Source organism: Lotus japonicus, chromosome 4, assembly GCF_012489685.1.
Source record: "Lotus japonicus ecotype B-129 chromosome 4, LjGifu_v1.2".
In the NCBI taxonomy this organism is placed as follows: domain Eukaryota; kingdom Viridiplantae; phylum Streptophyta; class Magnoliopsida; order Fabales; family Fabaceae; genus Lotus; species Lotus japonicus.
The window spans coordinates 50,618,863-50,633,697 of NC_080044.1; the positions used below are offsets into that span (position 1 = coordinate 50,618,863).

General features: G+C 40.9%; 2 protein-coding genes across 2 annotated transcripts; one reads left to right on the forward strand and one right to left on the reverse strand.

Moving 5' to 3' along the window:
• Positions 1-479: 479 nt before the first annotated feature.
• LOC130712903 (uncharacterized) lies at positions 480-2,212 on the forward strand. Its single transcript, XM_057562720.1, has 3 exons — positions 480-764; positions 809-1,195; positions 1,241-2,212. The coding sequence occupies exons 1-3, from the start codon at positions 480-482 to the stop codon at positions 2,210-2,212; spliced, it is 1,644 nt and encodes a 547-aa protein (XP_057418703.1).
• A 10,601-nt stretch (positions 2,213-12,813) lies between these two features.
• Positions 12,814-14,625, reverse strand: LOC130712904 (uncharacterized). Its single transcript, XM_057562721.1, has 4 exons — positions 14,145-14,625; positions 13,939-14,051; positions 13,450-13,889; positions 12,814-13,387 (listed from the first exon to the last, which is right to left on the reverse strand). Exons 1-4 carry the CDS (start codon positions 14,623-14,625, stop codon positions 12,814-12,816), a joined length of 1,608 nt encoding a protein of 535 aa, XP_057418704.1.
• Positions 14,626-14,835: the final 210 nt, after the last annotated feature.

Genomic DNA, 14,835 nt, shown 5'->3' on the forward strand with positions numbered 1-14,835 from the left:
TGACACTGTACTGTGACAATCTTAGTGCTATTAATATTTCCAAAAATCCTATTCAACATAGCAGGACCAAGCACATTGATATCAGACACCACTTCATTAGAGACTTGGTTGAAGATAAAATTATCACTCTAGAGCATGTTCCTACTGAAAAGCAATTGGCTGATATATTTACCAAACCACTTGATGCTGTCACGTTTGAGAAATTGAGAGGAAATCTTGGGATTTGCCTCTTTCAAGAAGCATAGCAATTACCGCATCACTTTGCTCTAACGACTAGTTTTCTTGTAACTACCAATAACTGCCGTTATGACATCATCATCATGATTGCTTCTCATCCACTCAACTGTTATATAATCATCACCAACGGCCATGTTTCTATCCTACAACTGATTGAGTTTTTTAATTGTGTAATTCTGATTCATCTTTGCTCTCAATTTTTCTTTGATCCTCTGAATCTGCATACTCTGCCATATTTCACAATGTCTCAAGTCTCAGGAAAGCAAGACTCCATCAAAGGCAAGATTGAGAAGACATCTTCTGGAGTCAAGGTTATTGGCTTGAATGCGCAATCCTCCGCTCATTCCAAGAAGGCCTATGCAAGAAAGGATTCAAGAACTCATGCCAGCAAGCGCTACATGTCGAGTACGAGATCTCAAGGCACTCGTGACTCACCTGTGCTTGAGGATGTTTCTCATGAAATTTCCTCTGCGGATGAAGAGGCAGATGTTGAGGCTTCTGCTCCTCAAACTGAAGTTCCTGAGATGGTAAGGAGAATTCACCATCTCTGGATTCATCTTCTGAGTCCAAGAACTCAGAACCAGAGAATGAAGCTCACGAGGAGGTTTCTTTTGAGGAGTCTACCAAGTCTCCTCCATCTGTTCATGAAATTTCAGATGCTGATGACTCAGATGATGTTCCTCTAGCAAGTGTTGCTGCCAGGATGAAGAAGAGAAGAAGAGTTCCTGTTGAAGACACCCCCTCTGGTTCACAAAAGAAGGCCAAATCCACTACGGATGTGAAGAGCAAAGGTAAACAAAAGGTTGTGGATTCCTCACACAAGAAGGTAAAGAAAACTGCTGAGAAGAAGAAAATTCCAAGGATTGATTTGGAATCTGAGTCTGATGTTGAAGTCGATGTTCAGGACATTCGGACTTCTGAAAAGAAGAAATTCTCTGGTAAGCGAATTCCATCAGATGTTCCTTCTTTCCCTATTGATAATGTTTCCTTTCATGCTGCTTAGAATGTTCTCAAGTGGAAATATGTTTGCAACCGCCGGATTGCAAAAGAAAGGGAGATTGGCAAGGATGTGCTTGAGTGTAAGATGATTATTGCTCTCATTGACCATGCTGGTCTAAGGAAGACAGTCATGGATATTAGAAAGTGTTATGAGAAGCTAGTGAAAGAGTTCCTAGTTAATTTGACAGATGATGTTGTTATTCCTGGAAGTGCTGAATTCAGGAAAGTTTATGTTCGAGGGAAGTGTGTAACTTTTTCTCCTGTTGTGATCGACCAAGCCCTTGGAAGATGTGCAGTGGAGTTTTTTGAGGAAGAATTGTCTTTGGACAAGGTTGCCAAGGAACTCACTGCTGGACAAGTGAAGAAGTGGCCTGCTAAGAAGCTTTTATCTACAGGGTTGTTGAGTGTGAAGTATGCTATTCTGAACAGGATAGGAGTTGTGAATTGGATTCCCTCTCATCATACCTCTGCTGTTTCTGCAATTTTTGCCAAGCTGATCTACAGGATTGGAACTGAGATTCCTTTTGATTTTGGCTCCTTAGTGTTTGCTCAAACTTTAAAACATGCAGAAACTTGTGCTGTAAAGCTGCCCATTTCTTTTCCTTCGCTCTTGACTGCTATCATTCTGAAGCAGCATCCTGATATACTCAGAATGGATGATGTGGCTTTTCCTAAGGGTACCCCCATCACTTTGGATCATCATCTGTTCCTGGATCCCCATGTCCTGGACATTGATATGCCATCCCACATGACATCAATTCCTGTTTCCATGTATGCTTCTGGAACTCAAAGTGTGATTGCTGAATTGGAGGATCTCTCAAAGGAGCTGCAGGTGTCTATCAAGGTTACTACTGAGAGAAAATTGAAGGTGGATGCTTTGCTTCTCAATCTTAAAGAGGAGGCCGGTCATGAGGATGTTGCTGAGGAGGAAGGATCTGAAGACCTTGTAGAGGAGACTTCATCTTCTGGCATTTAATAATGGTCCTGTGTTTGTTCTGTTTTGGCTCATGTATTGTTTTCAACCTTTGCCAAATTTGTGCTAAAAAGGGGGAGTAGTTAGAAGACTTTTGTTTGAAGACTTTTGTTGAAGATGTTGAAGACTATGTTTTGTGTTTTCTGTTTCTGCTTCAGTGTGACAGTACTATGTTTTTTTTTTCTACTGATGTTCCTCTCTGGCTTGGAATTTGGTAATTATGTGCTGCTATGGTTATGACTTGTGTACTTCAGGCAGTTTTTATGAGTGTTGTTGGATGCTTCATTTGAGGGGGAGTTTCACTATGTCTGCGTATGAAGAAGCTTCGTTTTGAGGGGGAGTGTTGTCTCTTTTGTTCCGCTGCTGATTCTGTGTGTTTTTACCCTCTCTGGTTATGAAGTTGTTTTTAGGCAAAATTTGACAAAGGGGGAGATTGTTGTTCCTGGTGTTGTCATGCATTTTTCTAAAAACAATCAGATGTCGAAGCCGATGTCCTGACATCAGATTCTGTGAAGCCAGGACATTCATTCACTAGCTGGCGTACATTGTGGGTCCCTTCTGTTATCTGTTAAAGATTTGTTTGTTGTTACTTGAGAATCAAGTAGCTGATTAAAGGGAGTTCTTTGCGGGTTGTTTATTGTTGAAACAAATCTATGATTGAAGATTTGTTTCTATCTCTTCTTAGTTGTTACGCAAATCATATCTTGGAAGATTGCGTTTGAATTTGTGTGGATCAATTCTGTTCTTCAGCCCAGTCAACCCTAGTGCCGCCTCTGCTGAAGTATAAAAGGAACAAAGACCTAAAACGTGAAGCTACCGGAGCTAAGATTGAAGATCAAGTGTTTTAGGATTGTGAGTTGTGCTTTGTTCTTGTTATTTGTGAACTGTTCTTGCTCCCTGATTCTATAAAGCAAGATTCAGTTCTGTGTTGAGTTTGATTGTTCAAACACTTTTGTTATTTGTTTTCACCAATCACTATGACAGTGATTGAGAGAAAGTGAGAGAGGCTCTCATACTTAGGTTGAGATACTAAGTAGAAATACACTGAGTAGATTAGGAAAAGAACAATGAACTGGTTGTGTTCATGTGTGTCTGTAGTTCCTGAATCTTGAGATAGTGGATTTCCTTTCTTTTGGCTTAGCCCTCCAGACGTAGGTGAAGTTTCACTGAATTGGGTTACCAATTCTTGTGTCTTGTTAATTTTGCGTTTTACTTTTACTGATACTGTGTGTTTGTTGTCATACTCGATTGTCCTGACATCGCGTACGACATTGTTCTAAGGGAACTAGAATTTCAACAAGCAAGACACATTTGATCATTTATTCTAAAATAAATAATTTCATTCATCAAAGTAGGGTCTTACAATACCACCCCCTTAAAAATAGTTTCGCCCTCGAAACTTAAGGGTTTACAAACAAGTCGGGATGTGACTCCCACATCTTATCTTCTATTTCCCATGTAGCATCGCCCGTCGCTTGATTCCACACAACCTTCACCAAGGACACCTCCTTGTTTCACAAGCGTTTCGTGCTCTTGTAGACGATCTTGATGGGTGGCATCACCATCGTAAGGTCATCCTTCAGCTGAATGTGATAGGTTCAATCACATGAGAGTCATCAGCCATGTACTTCCGCAGTTGTGACACATGAAGCACATCATGGATGTTGGATAATAATGGCGGTAATGCAATCCTGCATGCCACTGGTCCAACTCGCTCCGTAATTTGGTACAGTCCAATGAACTTTGGAGTAAGCTTCTTGGACTTGATCACCCTTCCGACACCTGTCATCGGGGCCAGCTTGAAATTCCAGCTCCTTCCTCCTATTGTCAGCATAACTCTTATGACGACTCTGCGAGATCCTCATCTTTTCCTGGATTCGCTTCACCTCTTCTGTAGTTTGCTGAACCAACTCCGGTCCAATGACCAGATTCTCACCGTCCTGATGCCAGCACAAGGGCGTACGACACCTCCGACCATACAAAGCTTCGTAAGGTGTCATCCCTATGCTCACATGAAAATTGTTGTTGTAGGTGAACTCAATCAGCGGCAACAACTCATCCCAGCTTCCCTGATGATCTAACACACAAGCCTGTAGCAAATCCTCCAAGGATTGAATAGTCCTCTCGGTTTTCCCATCCGTCTGTGGATGATAAGCGGAACTCAATCTCAACTTGGTTCCCAAAGCTTGCTGCAAAGTTCCCCAGAAACGTGAGGTAAACCTCGGGTCTCTGTCCGACACAATGCTAGACGGTACACCATGCAGTCGTACAATCTCAGCGATGTAGATCTCTGCTAGCTTCTCCACCTTGTAGTTCAGATTAATCAACACGAAGTGAGCAATCTTCGTCAATCGATCAACCACTACCCATATTGCATCAAATCTCCTTCGTGTTAGGGGCAACGCCGTCACGAAGTCCATAGAGATGTTGTCCCACTTCCACTCAGGGACATCCAACGATTGTAGTTTCCCTGCCGGCTTCTGATGTTCCACCTTCGCCTTCTGACAAGTCAGACATGTCGACACGTACTGAGCTACTTTTTTCTTCATCCCAGGCCACCAGAAATGAAGTTTCAAGTCTTGATACACCTTGTTCATTCCCGGATGAATACTCAACCTGCTCTTGTGGCCTTCATCCAAGATCAACCTCCTCATAGCTGCGTCATTGGGTACACAAACTCGTCCCTTGCAACGCAAAAGACCATCGTTTCCGATAGTGAATTCCGGTGCCTTTCCTTGAGTAACGAGTTTGCGCCACTCAATCAGTCCTTCATCGGTCTCTTGCTTCGACTTTATCTCGTCCAAGAGCCCACTCGACACCGTCACCATTCCGAATCTCAACTCCCCTGGTGCGAGCTTAACATCCAAGCTCAGGTCTCGGAATGTCTCCAACAGTTCTAGCTCTTTGACCATCAACGAGGATACATGTATAGCCTTTCGACTAAGAGCGTCAGCTACAACATTGGTTTTCCCCGGATGATACTGTAGAGCGAACTCATAGTCCTGCAGAAATTCCATCCACCTTCTCTGTCTCATGTTCAGATCCTTCTGATCAAACAAGTACTTCAGACTCTTGTGATCACTGTAGATCGTGAACGTACTGCCATACAGGTAATGCCTCCAAATCTTGAGAGCATACACTATAGCAGCCGACTCCAAATCATGCGTAAGATAGTTTTTCTCATGAATCTTCAGCTGTTACGAGGCATAAGCAATCACTTTCTTCTCTTGCATCATTACACAACCCAACCCATTATGTGAAGCATCACAGTAAACGTCGTATGGTTCACCCTCCTTGGGTAAGGCTAGTATTGGTGCAGTAGTCAGTCGCTTCTTCATCTCCTGAAAACTCTCTTCACATTTCTCCGTCCATGCAAAAGGTTGATTCTTATTCGTCAATTGAGTCAACGGCGAAGTCAACTTGCATAGTCTTTCACGGAGCGTTTGTTGTAACCAGCAAGTCGAACAAAACTTCTGATGTCGCTTGCTGTCTTAGGTTGTTCCCACGACAAAATCGATTCAATTTTGCTGGGGTCAACAGCCACACCCTGACTTGATATGACGTGACCCAGGAACTTCACCTCCTCCATCCAGAATTCGCATTTGGAACCATTAGCATACAACTCTTTCTCCTGCAATACTCCCAACACTTGTCGTAGATGCTCCTCGTGTTCCTCGTTACTCTTCGAATAGATAAGGATGTCGTCGATGAATACCACCACGAACTTGTCCAAGAAAGGCCTGAACACTCTGTTCATGTAATCCATGAATACAACAGGTGCATTAGTGACTCCGAACGGCATCACAAGGTACTCTGAATGCGGTCTTCTGAATGTCAGCTTCCTTGACTCGAATCTGGTGATAACCCGACTTCAAATCTATCTTCGAGAAAACGAAAACTCCTCGAAGTTGATCCATCAAATCATCTTTCCGAGGCATCGGATAACGATTCTTCACAGTCACTTTGTTGAGTTGTCAGTAAACCACGCAAGACACATTTGATCATTTATTCTAAAATAAATAATTTCATTCATCAAAGTAGGGTCTTACACCTTCCGTTCGCGCCGCCGTCACCTTGACCACGGCCAGCACGGCTGCACCACTGTCACCTTGACCACCGAGCTCAGAGTCTTCCCACCAACAGCGATGTTCCAGACAAACGCAGGTGATCCGAGGTCGTTGGTAAGCTTTCTCTTTGTTTGATTATCTATTCATTGTAGTTTCTGACCTGGATTTGGTTCATTTTTGCTGATTATTTGATGATTGCTTTTCTGGGTTTGCTGCAAGTTTTCTCTCACTATACCCATTCCTCTTCTCTTATCTGTTAATTATTTGATGATTGCTTTTCTGGGTTTGCTGCAATTGATGGTGTAGATCTTTAAACATGCTTTTCTTTATTTGTCTGTGAATGAATCCATTGATTCAGTACTTGTTTTGCTAGTTTGATTCTGTTAATATCTTCTTGTTCCATTTATATAAAAGCTAACCTCTTCAGCTAATGGGAAGTTAATCTGCTGATTTATCTATGTAACGCTAATCATTTGTGATGCTCTAATTATTGGCTCAAAAATCAGTTTAACTTTTGAGCTGAATTGAAATTGTGTGCCACTGAAGGCTATGTGGGCACTGCACTATTTTCCTTGCTAAATCGACTGACTGCCCTGATTGTCCTTCTTGGGAAACTGGGTGTATGTACTCATGCCTACAGACATACCTGAGTCAATACTATATCTTGAGAAGTTTCAAATGATCAAGGGAAAACCACCACTTCATGAAGATGGTGAATGCTCTGTTAAACTTCCACCAGAAAGTGAACATGCTGCTAAACAATCCAAGGCCCCCACAGAGGACGATGATGAACATGAAGGCAAACGAGATCAAGAAGGAAATGATGATGAAATGACTCAACAACAGTCTCTGGAAAATCAATTTTTCAGTAGGGAGGACTTCAACAACCACGAAGACTACATCAATCAACTCTTCATGAAACTCTCGTCAAAGATTGAACAGATGCTCAATCATTTTGGCTAATGGCCACCTTCTATCTTAAACTCTTTTAAACAGTTTCAGTTGTTTACCTATCTGTTTAATTATTGCACCTCTGGTGCAACTCACATTACTGCACTGTTTAATATGTTTCTATATGCTATGCAAATCTCAATTATTTATTGCAGGACCTAACATGATAGCTTTGGCTATGATACCGCTTTTGGTCATATTATTGCACGTTTTTTTTTTATAATGTCAAAGGGGGAGAAACGTATAGAGAAAATATCATTAAATTTTTAGAACTTAAAACTTAAAACTTAAAACCCTTATTTTCTGAAAAAGTTTTATTCAAACAGGGTTGTTTTACTTAGGGGGAGTAAAACTTAGAAATAGTCCTATTGTGAAATGGAAGCTAAGCAGAACTTAAATATTTTCTTTTTGCAAACGATATTGAACTCAGGGGAGTCTATGCTTTATTTAAGCAACCGTTCTCAACTACCGTCTATCCTTTTAATTAAAAATTGTCATTATAAAAAAGGGGGAGATTGTTAAGTTCAAATGCATCATAACGTTTCTAAAATCTTATTTTGATCATAAATTGTTTTATAGAAGCACTTCTATTGTCAACTAAGCTTCTTAAACTATTTGAATTTCAGGAAGAAATTCAATTTGCTCAATATGCTTCAACGTTCAATCATCAAAAAGAGAAAAAGCTTCATAACTTACAAGACTGTTTGGCAAGCAAACTAACTCAAGTCAAGACACATTTGTTCTGACCGTCCAATGCCAACTCATCAGTCAGAAAAATTGAAGACAAATTTTGAGCGCCAAAGACAAAGTAAGATTGCAACCAATTGACTTACATTCAAATCAAATCACGTGAAGACTATGTTGCTTTTTCTAAAGGCACGCTGACCAACAAGGGAAAACGACAAGTTGTCAACATCAAATTTCCCAATTGTCTCATGTTTGAAAAGTAGCCCAAGTCTATTGCCACATACTAGCTGACAAACATCACCTTTTCGGCTAAATGATAGACTTGATTCTGAACATGTATTCAATGAAGCTACCAACCGAAGCCATTTGAATCAACAGATGGATCTCATCTCTCAACGGCTAGAACAACAGTTAGATCATGACTCGCAATGACTACAACACTAGAAAGCGAGTATTTAAGGCATTCATGAAGAATGAAGACTAAGAGAATCAACACTGAAAGCATAAGAACTCAAAGCATTCATTTCAATATTCTTCAAAGCATTCAAAGCAGAAAATTCCGTCACTGTCAAATCCAAGCCACTTCTTCTGCAAAGTGAAAGAGAGAATCTCGTACCTTAAAAGAGTCAAATCTGTTTATTCCTTTCTCTCTTAAATCCAGAACTCTTGAGTGAACCAAAGTCAAATATAAACCCAAACACTTAGAGTTCTAGTGCTATAAATTCTCTACCTATACTCTTGTACGAAGAGAAACCTTGTAGGGGGAAATAATCTTGAATAGATTGTGGGAGAAGTCCTGAACAATACTTGTAGGAGGAGTCTTGTAGAATACTTGGAGGAGTCCATGATAATACTTGTGGGAGAAGTCCGTGATAATACTTGTTGGAGAAGTCCTTGAGAATATATATACTTGTATCGGAGAAGTCCTTGAAGCTTGCTAGTGAAAATCTTGGTGGTGGCCAAGTACTGGACGTAGCCTAATCGTTTAGGGTGAACCAGTATAAATCTTTATGTGTTGATCGTCTGCTTTACTTTGCTTATATTTCCGCTGCACTAAACGGTTTAGGAAAAGTTTCACTAAACGTTTTCGAGAACTAATATTCTTTTCAAAAATCTAAGTTTTAAAAAGCAATTTTCAAGTACACAATTTAAACCCTCCCCCCCCCCTTTCTTGTGTTATTTACTTGCATCTCACCTTTTTTATCTCCATGATGGAGTAACAATCATCACCATCAATGTTGTGCCGAAATATCTGCTTCCATCTCCTATGAGATTGATGGTGTCGACGCTGACAATGCCGACATGGGAGATGCCAATAAATTTGACGACGCAATATGTGTTGATTTGAAGAACTATCATGTGAGGAGTTGAGCTCTCAAGCTTTTGTGAAGTGGATCATGTTGAAGAGCAAGATTTTAAGAAAGGGCGGTATTCTTGTAGAGTGGAAAAGTAGTCCAGATTCGAAGGAGTTCATCTCTGTAAGGATCAAAGGTTGATGTGACTTGGGAGATGCAAAGAGGCTAAGAGGAAATTAAGGCACGAGATAATCTAATGTTTCCTTTTGAGTATGGACTTATAGCCCAAGTACAACATAATACTATTATAACCTTCTCTCCTTATTATATTTATTTTTAAACTGACTACCAGTTGACTCGTTAACAATCAGGCATGTCCGTTTCAAATATGAAACCAATTTTTTCAAAACTCGAACCGATCCAATCCATGTTTATAAGGTCGGTTGGGGTCCAAAGATCATCATAACTCGACCAAGTCCAACACGTGTGTAAGATCAAGATTTGGTCATGTGGTACAACTCTATGTTTTGATGATAACAAGTATTTATTTGTGGATGAACAATTATGGTACTCTAACGTTTGTCTTGAGTGTTTTGACAAACAGGTTCTGATTCTGATACCAGAAGATATATTCATCAGAAGATCTGAGGATCAGAAGTTCTGAAGATCAAAAGATCTGAGGATCAGAAGATCTGAGGATCAGAAGTTCTGAAGATCTGAAGATCAGAAGATCTGAGGATCAGAAGATCTGAAGACCAGAAGCTCTGAAGGTCCAGAAGCTCTGAAGGACCAGAGGCTCTGAAGGTCCAGAAGCTCTGAAGGTCTAGAAGCTCTGAAGGACCAGAGGCTCTGAAGGTCTAGAAGCTCTGAAGGTCCAGAAGCTCTGAAGGACCAGAGGCTCTGAAGGTCCAGAAGCTCTGAAGGTCCAGAAGCAGAAGTTACGAAGGTCAGAGGATCCAAGCTTCCCTCTGACTTTGATCACCAAGCTTCACAAGTTCCAACATGAAGCGTCGTCAGATCAGAAGTCAATGGTTAAAGGCAGATGTCTCTATCAAGTAGTACAAGAGCAGTGTAGTATTCTGACAAGCCTACCTACCAAGGTTCAGCCACAGCAGGTTCTGGAAGTTCCAGAAATGCCCTCCAACGGTCACATTCTTTCAACAGAAATATCCTTTGCACCTTGGACTATTTAAGGCTGAAGAAAAGAAGAAAGATAAGAGAGAGAAACCAAGAGCTGCAATACAAGAAAAGATTCAAGCCTCCACTTTCTTCATCTGTTCTTATTTGGTTTACACTTAGCTTATTCAGAAGCAAACCTTTGTAAACACCAACCTCAAACAGTTGTTTGTTTTTTCCTTAAGGGACCGGGTAGGTCAGTATCCTTAAGAAGACTAAGATCTGTGTATCTTAGGGGTGATTCCTTAAGGGACCAGTTTGGTCAGTATCCTTGAGAAGACTAAGTGAGTGAATCTTAGTGTTTACTAGTTCATTGTATTGTTAGTCACTGAGCAGGTTGCTAGTGCAGTTGTAACAAACCTTGAATAGTGGATTGCCTTCATTCTAAGAAGGAAGAAATCACCTTAACGGGTGGACTGGATTAGCTTGAGGGATTTATCAAGTGAACCAGGATAAAATACTTGTGTGCTCTTCTCTTCTCTCAATCTTTATCCGCTACACCTTCTATCTCAGAGAAACCGAAAAGATTTACTTTAAATCTTAAGGGGAAAGTTTTTATATTCAAAACTCTATTCAACCCCCCCCCCCTTCTAGTCGTTTTTCACACCTTCAACGTGCACACCCCTACTTGATTCTCTTTAAATAAAGTTTCAAGTTCGAAACTTATTATGGAGAAAACCTTGAACCCCAGAGTTGATATTCTTACCCCCAAACACAAACTTTCACGAATGAGTTCAATTAAGTACAATAGTTAGGAGTATCAAGTCGTTTGGATGCACTATCATAGGTGTGAAAGGCAAGTATGAATAAAGATGAAATTCTGGCAAGTATAACTCGGATGTTCTACCAGATGTCTAAGACATCTTGTATAACAATAGGAACAACTCAGCAAATAATGCAACAAGATAACAGCTGAACAACAAGTAAAAGACACAGGAAATTGTTAACCCAATTCGGTGCAATATCACCTACGTCTGGAGGGTTTTCACCCAAGAGAGATAATTCACTATTATAGAGAAATTGTACATAAAAGGTCTCACAAGAACTGCCCCAGTTCAACTACCTTTTCTACCTATCTCTACTCAAGGAATATTACTTAGGTCTACCCCTAAGTATGAGAACCTCCTCTCACTCTCTCTCACAATCACTGCCACAGTGATTGAACTCAAGTATGAGTTACAAAGACAGATCTCAAGATCACACAGAAAGACACTCACCCTTACCTCACAACTCTTGCATAAAGCTGCTAAGAGTACAAGTAGTATGAACTCGATGAAAACCCTAATACAATGATATGTTCTCTACAGCGAGACTAGGTCTTGAGTCTTCATATATAGTCTTTCAGGCCTTGTCTTCATTGGGCTTGAAAGAGCACACGGTCCATACACAAATCAGGGAGTTGTTAATTGAAAACAACCGAATAACAAATCTGCTTCAGATCCTCGTAAATAAGCAGATTCCAACTTCCATAAATAGCTCCAAATCAAACCCCCTTGAACCGGGTTTGATTACACATGGAATATCCCTTCACGGCGCACAGAAGCTTCCAGCAAAACCTAACTTGAAAACAAAGCTTCACAAATAACCAAATAACCAACTAACAGCAGATACTTAGGAACAGGTGTCATAGTGAAGTTGTTACAACATCGGGTCCGACAATTTCGCACACACATACTTAGCTGAAATGCAGACAACCAAACAAAGGAACAACAATCTCCCCCTTAGTCAAATTTTGGCTAATATACTACACTACCATAAAGACTCTTCAGAAACACTTGTAGCTTGAAATACCAGAGAAGAGTAACTCAGACCATACCAAGGTAGCTTAAAACATTCTTCAACAACAAAGTTACTATAAGCAGCTATGAATACCCAGATTCAGTATCAAAGACTAGAAACAAACAGAGTACAGCACACAGCAGAAGATCACATCACATCAACATCATCAAGAACTACTGCTACAATTATTGCATACATCCATTACTCCCCCTATTAGCACAATTTGGCAAAAGCTCAAAGAAGAAAAGTCATTCTATTATAGAAATGTCATTCTATTGTTGAGAGAATCCAAGAGCAGTATTCAGAAGCTTATTACAGACCAGGAGCAAATGTAGTAGGTATAGAGCCACACAAGGCTGTAGCAAATACATCCAAAAGAAGAAAAAAAAATTAACTAAAGAGAGGTGCTACGAAGGCTAGAACTGGTGGATCCAGTTACATCTTCCTTCTCTTCTACAGTAGACTCCTCATTTTCCCTATCAGACTCATCATCATCCTCTCCAGCAGTTTCATACTGAGCCTCTTCTTCCTCAACATCAGCATTGTCATCCTCAACATTCTCAGTAGACTCTTCAATATTACCTTCCTCAGCAGCAGCAGGAACCTGTGTCATGGCTTTGATGAGCTTGTCCACATTCCGCTTCCTAATCTAGCAAGCCTGAATAGTGGCATCCAAGGATTTGGAGACAACCCTCAATTCAGCCAAAATATCATCTTTGCTTGCACCAGCTGCCTGAGTACCACTGGTACTGGCAGAACCCTTTGCTGCAGATAGCACACTGTTTGGAACACGTGTCCCAGCAAACAAGCGATAATCAAACTTGAAAGGCATAGGTCTCTTACCTTGTGGTTCATCAGCCCTCACAACATCAGGATATTGTTTGACAATTAGTTCAGACAATAGGCATGGAAATATAATTGGCAGTCTCACAGCATAAGAGCCTGCATGCTTCAGAGTCTGATCAAAAACCAGTTTGCCAAAATCAAACTCACCACCAATGCCAATCAGATAGAGAATTCTTGCAAGGGGAGGAGTTACACCAGATAGGTGATTGGTGGCCATCCAATTTGCACACCCAATCTTGAAAAGATTAGCATACTTGGTAGTTAACTTCCCAGAGGGAAGCAATCCTTTCTTTGACCACTTCTTGACTATCTTGCCAGTAAGGGTCTTAGCAACCCTATTTAAATCAGGTTCTTCATCAGTTCCAGCAACCGGACTTCTTCCCAAAAACTCATTAACAACTTCAGGAGAGAAATTAACACACTTTCCTCTGACATAGACCTTCCTGAACTCGGGGCTACACTTGCCAGAATTTCATCTTCAGTAGGGATATTCACAATGAATTCCCTAACCAATTGAGAGAAACATCTGCCAATGTCCTTGACCGTCTTCATCAAACCTGCATCAACCAACAGTTCCATGATCTCTTTGAGTTCCAAGGCATCTGCATGAAGTTCCCTTTTTATGGCTAACCTTCTTTGAACAACAAACTTCCAACTTTGAGCAGAACTGGCAAAGTGGAAGGATACATTGTCAATTGGTGCCTCAGGAACATTCAAAGGAATTCTCTTCCCCTTGATTCTTTTCTTGGCCGTAGTGGTGATGTCAGGAACATCTAGCTCAGAGTCAGTTTCAGCAACATGTTTCCTCTTCCTTCTAGTGGATGCAGCAATCTTCTCATCTTTCTTGTCCTTCTTTGTCTTCTTCTCAGGAACTGAGACCTGAGACCTGAGATGCTTTTGGAGTCTTGGGAGTCTGAGGACCAGGAACCTTTTTCTTCTTTCCTTTCAAACCTGCAACATTCTTGCTTGTAGAAACTGTGGCCTTCTTACTAGCAGAGACAGTGAATTTCTTGTGCACTTCTTGATCATCAGAGTCTTCTTCTTCAGAGGAAACATACACTTGTTTCTTACCCTTCTTGGACAAGGGTTCAGGGGTCTTCTCATGGGGAATTTCAACAGAGGGAGTCTTCTAACTTGAAGATTCTTGAGTAGAACCATCAGTATCATCTTCCTTCTCAGCATCAGGATCACTAGGCTTTGCCTCAGAGTTCGGTTCAGAATCGCGATCATCCTGTGATTCAACATTTGGCATGACATCCTGTGCAGTGGCAACATCTGCAAGAGTCTCTAAGACATTGTGGATAACTTGATCTGCTTCAGCATCGACGACATCGCTTTCTTGATTATCATCAACCGGTGGATCAGGAATGGAATCTTCTGAGATGTCCTGAACACTTGAAGCTTTCCTTGTGCCTCGCTTGACAACATGCTTGATCCTCATACTCCTTGTCCTCTTGGCTGGTCCAGACGATTCTGGAGAGACAATTTTTGCAGAAGAACGAGTAACCCTAGAGGGAGTAGAAGATGCAGTCTTCAAACCAAGAAATTTGACTCCATGTGAGTTCTTGATAGGTTTGGGATCGGCAGCGATCTTCTTTCCTGAATCTTGAGTCATGATTGAGAGCAACTTGACACACTTACAAAAATAACCGTTAGAGTGTAGAAAACACAAAGAGAGAGAATAAATCAAGTTTGTGGAAACAAGACAAATCAGTTATGTGTCTTCCTCAACTGCAGCAAGGGCGGTTAAATAGAGAAAATTATAGTCGTTGCCCTTGACATGTGTCAATAACTGCTATAAGTTAGTTATTACACAAATCCCCAA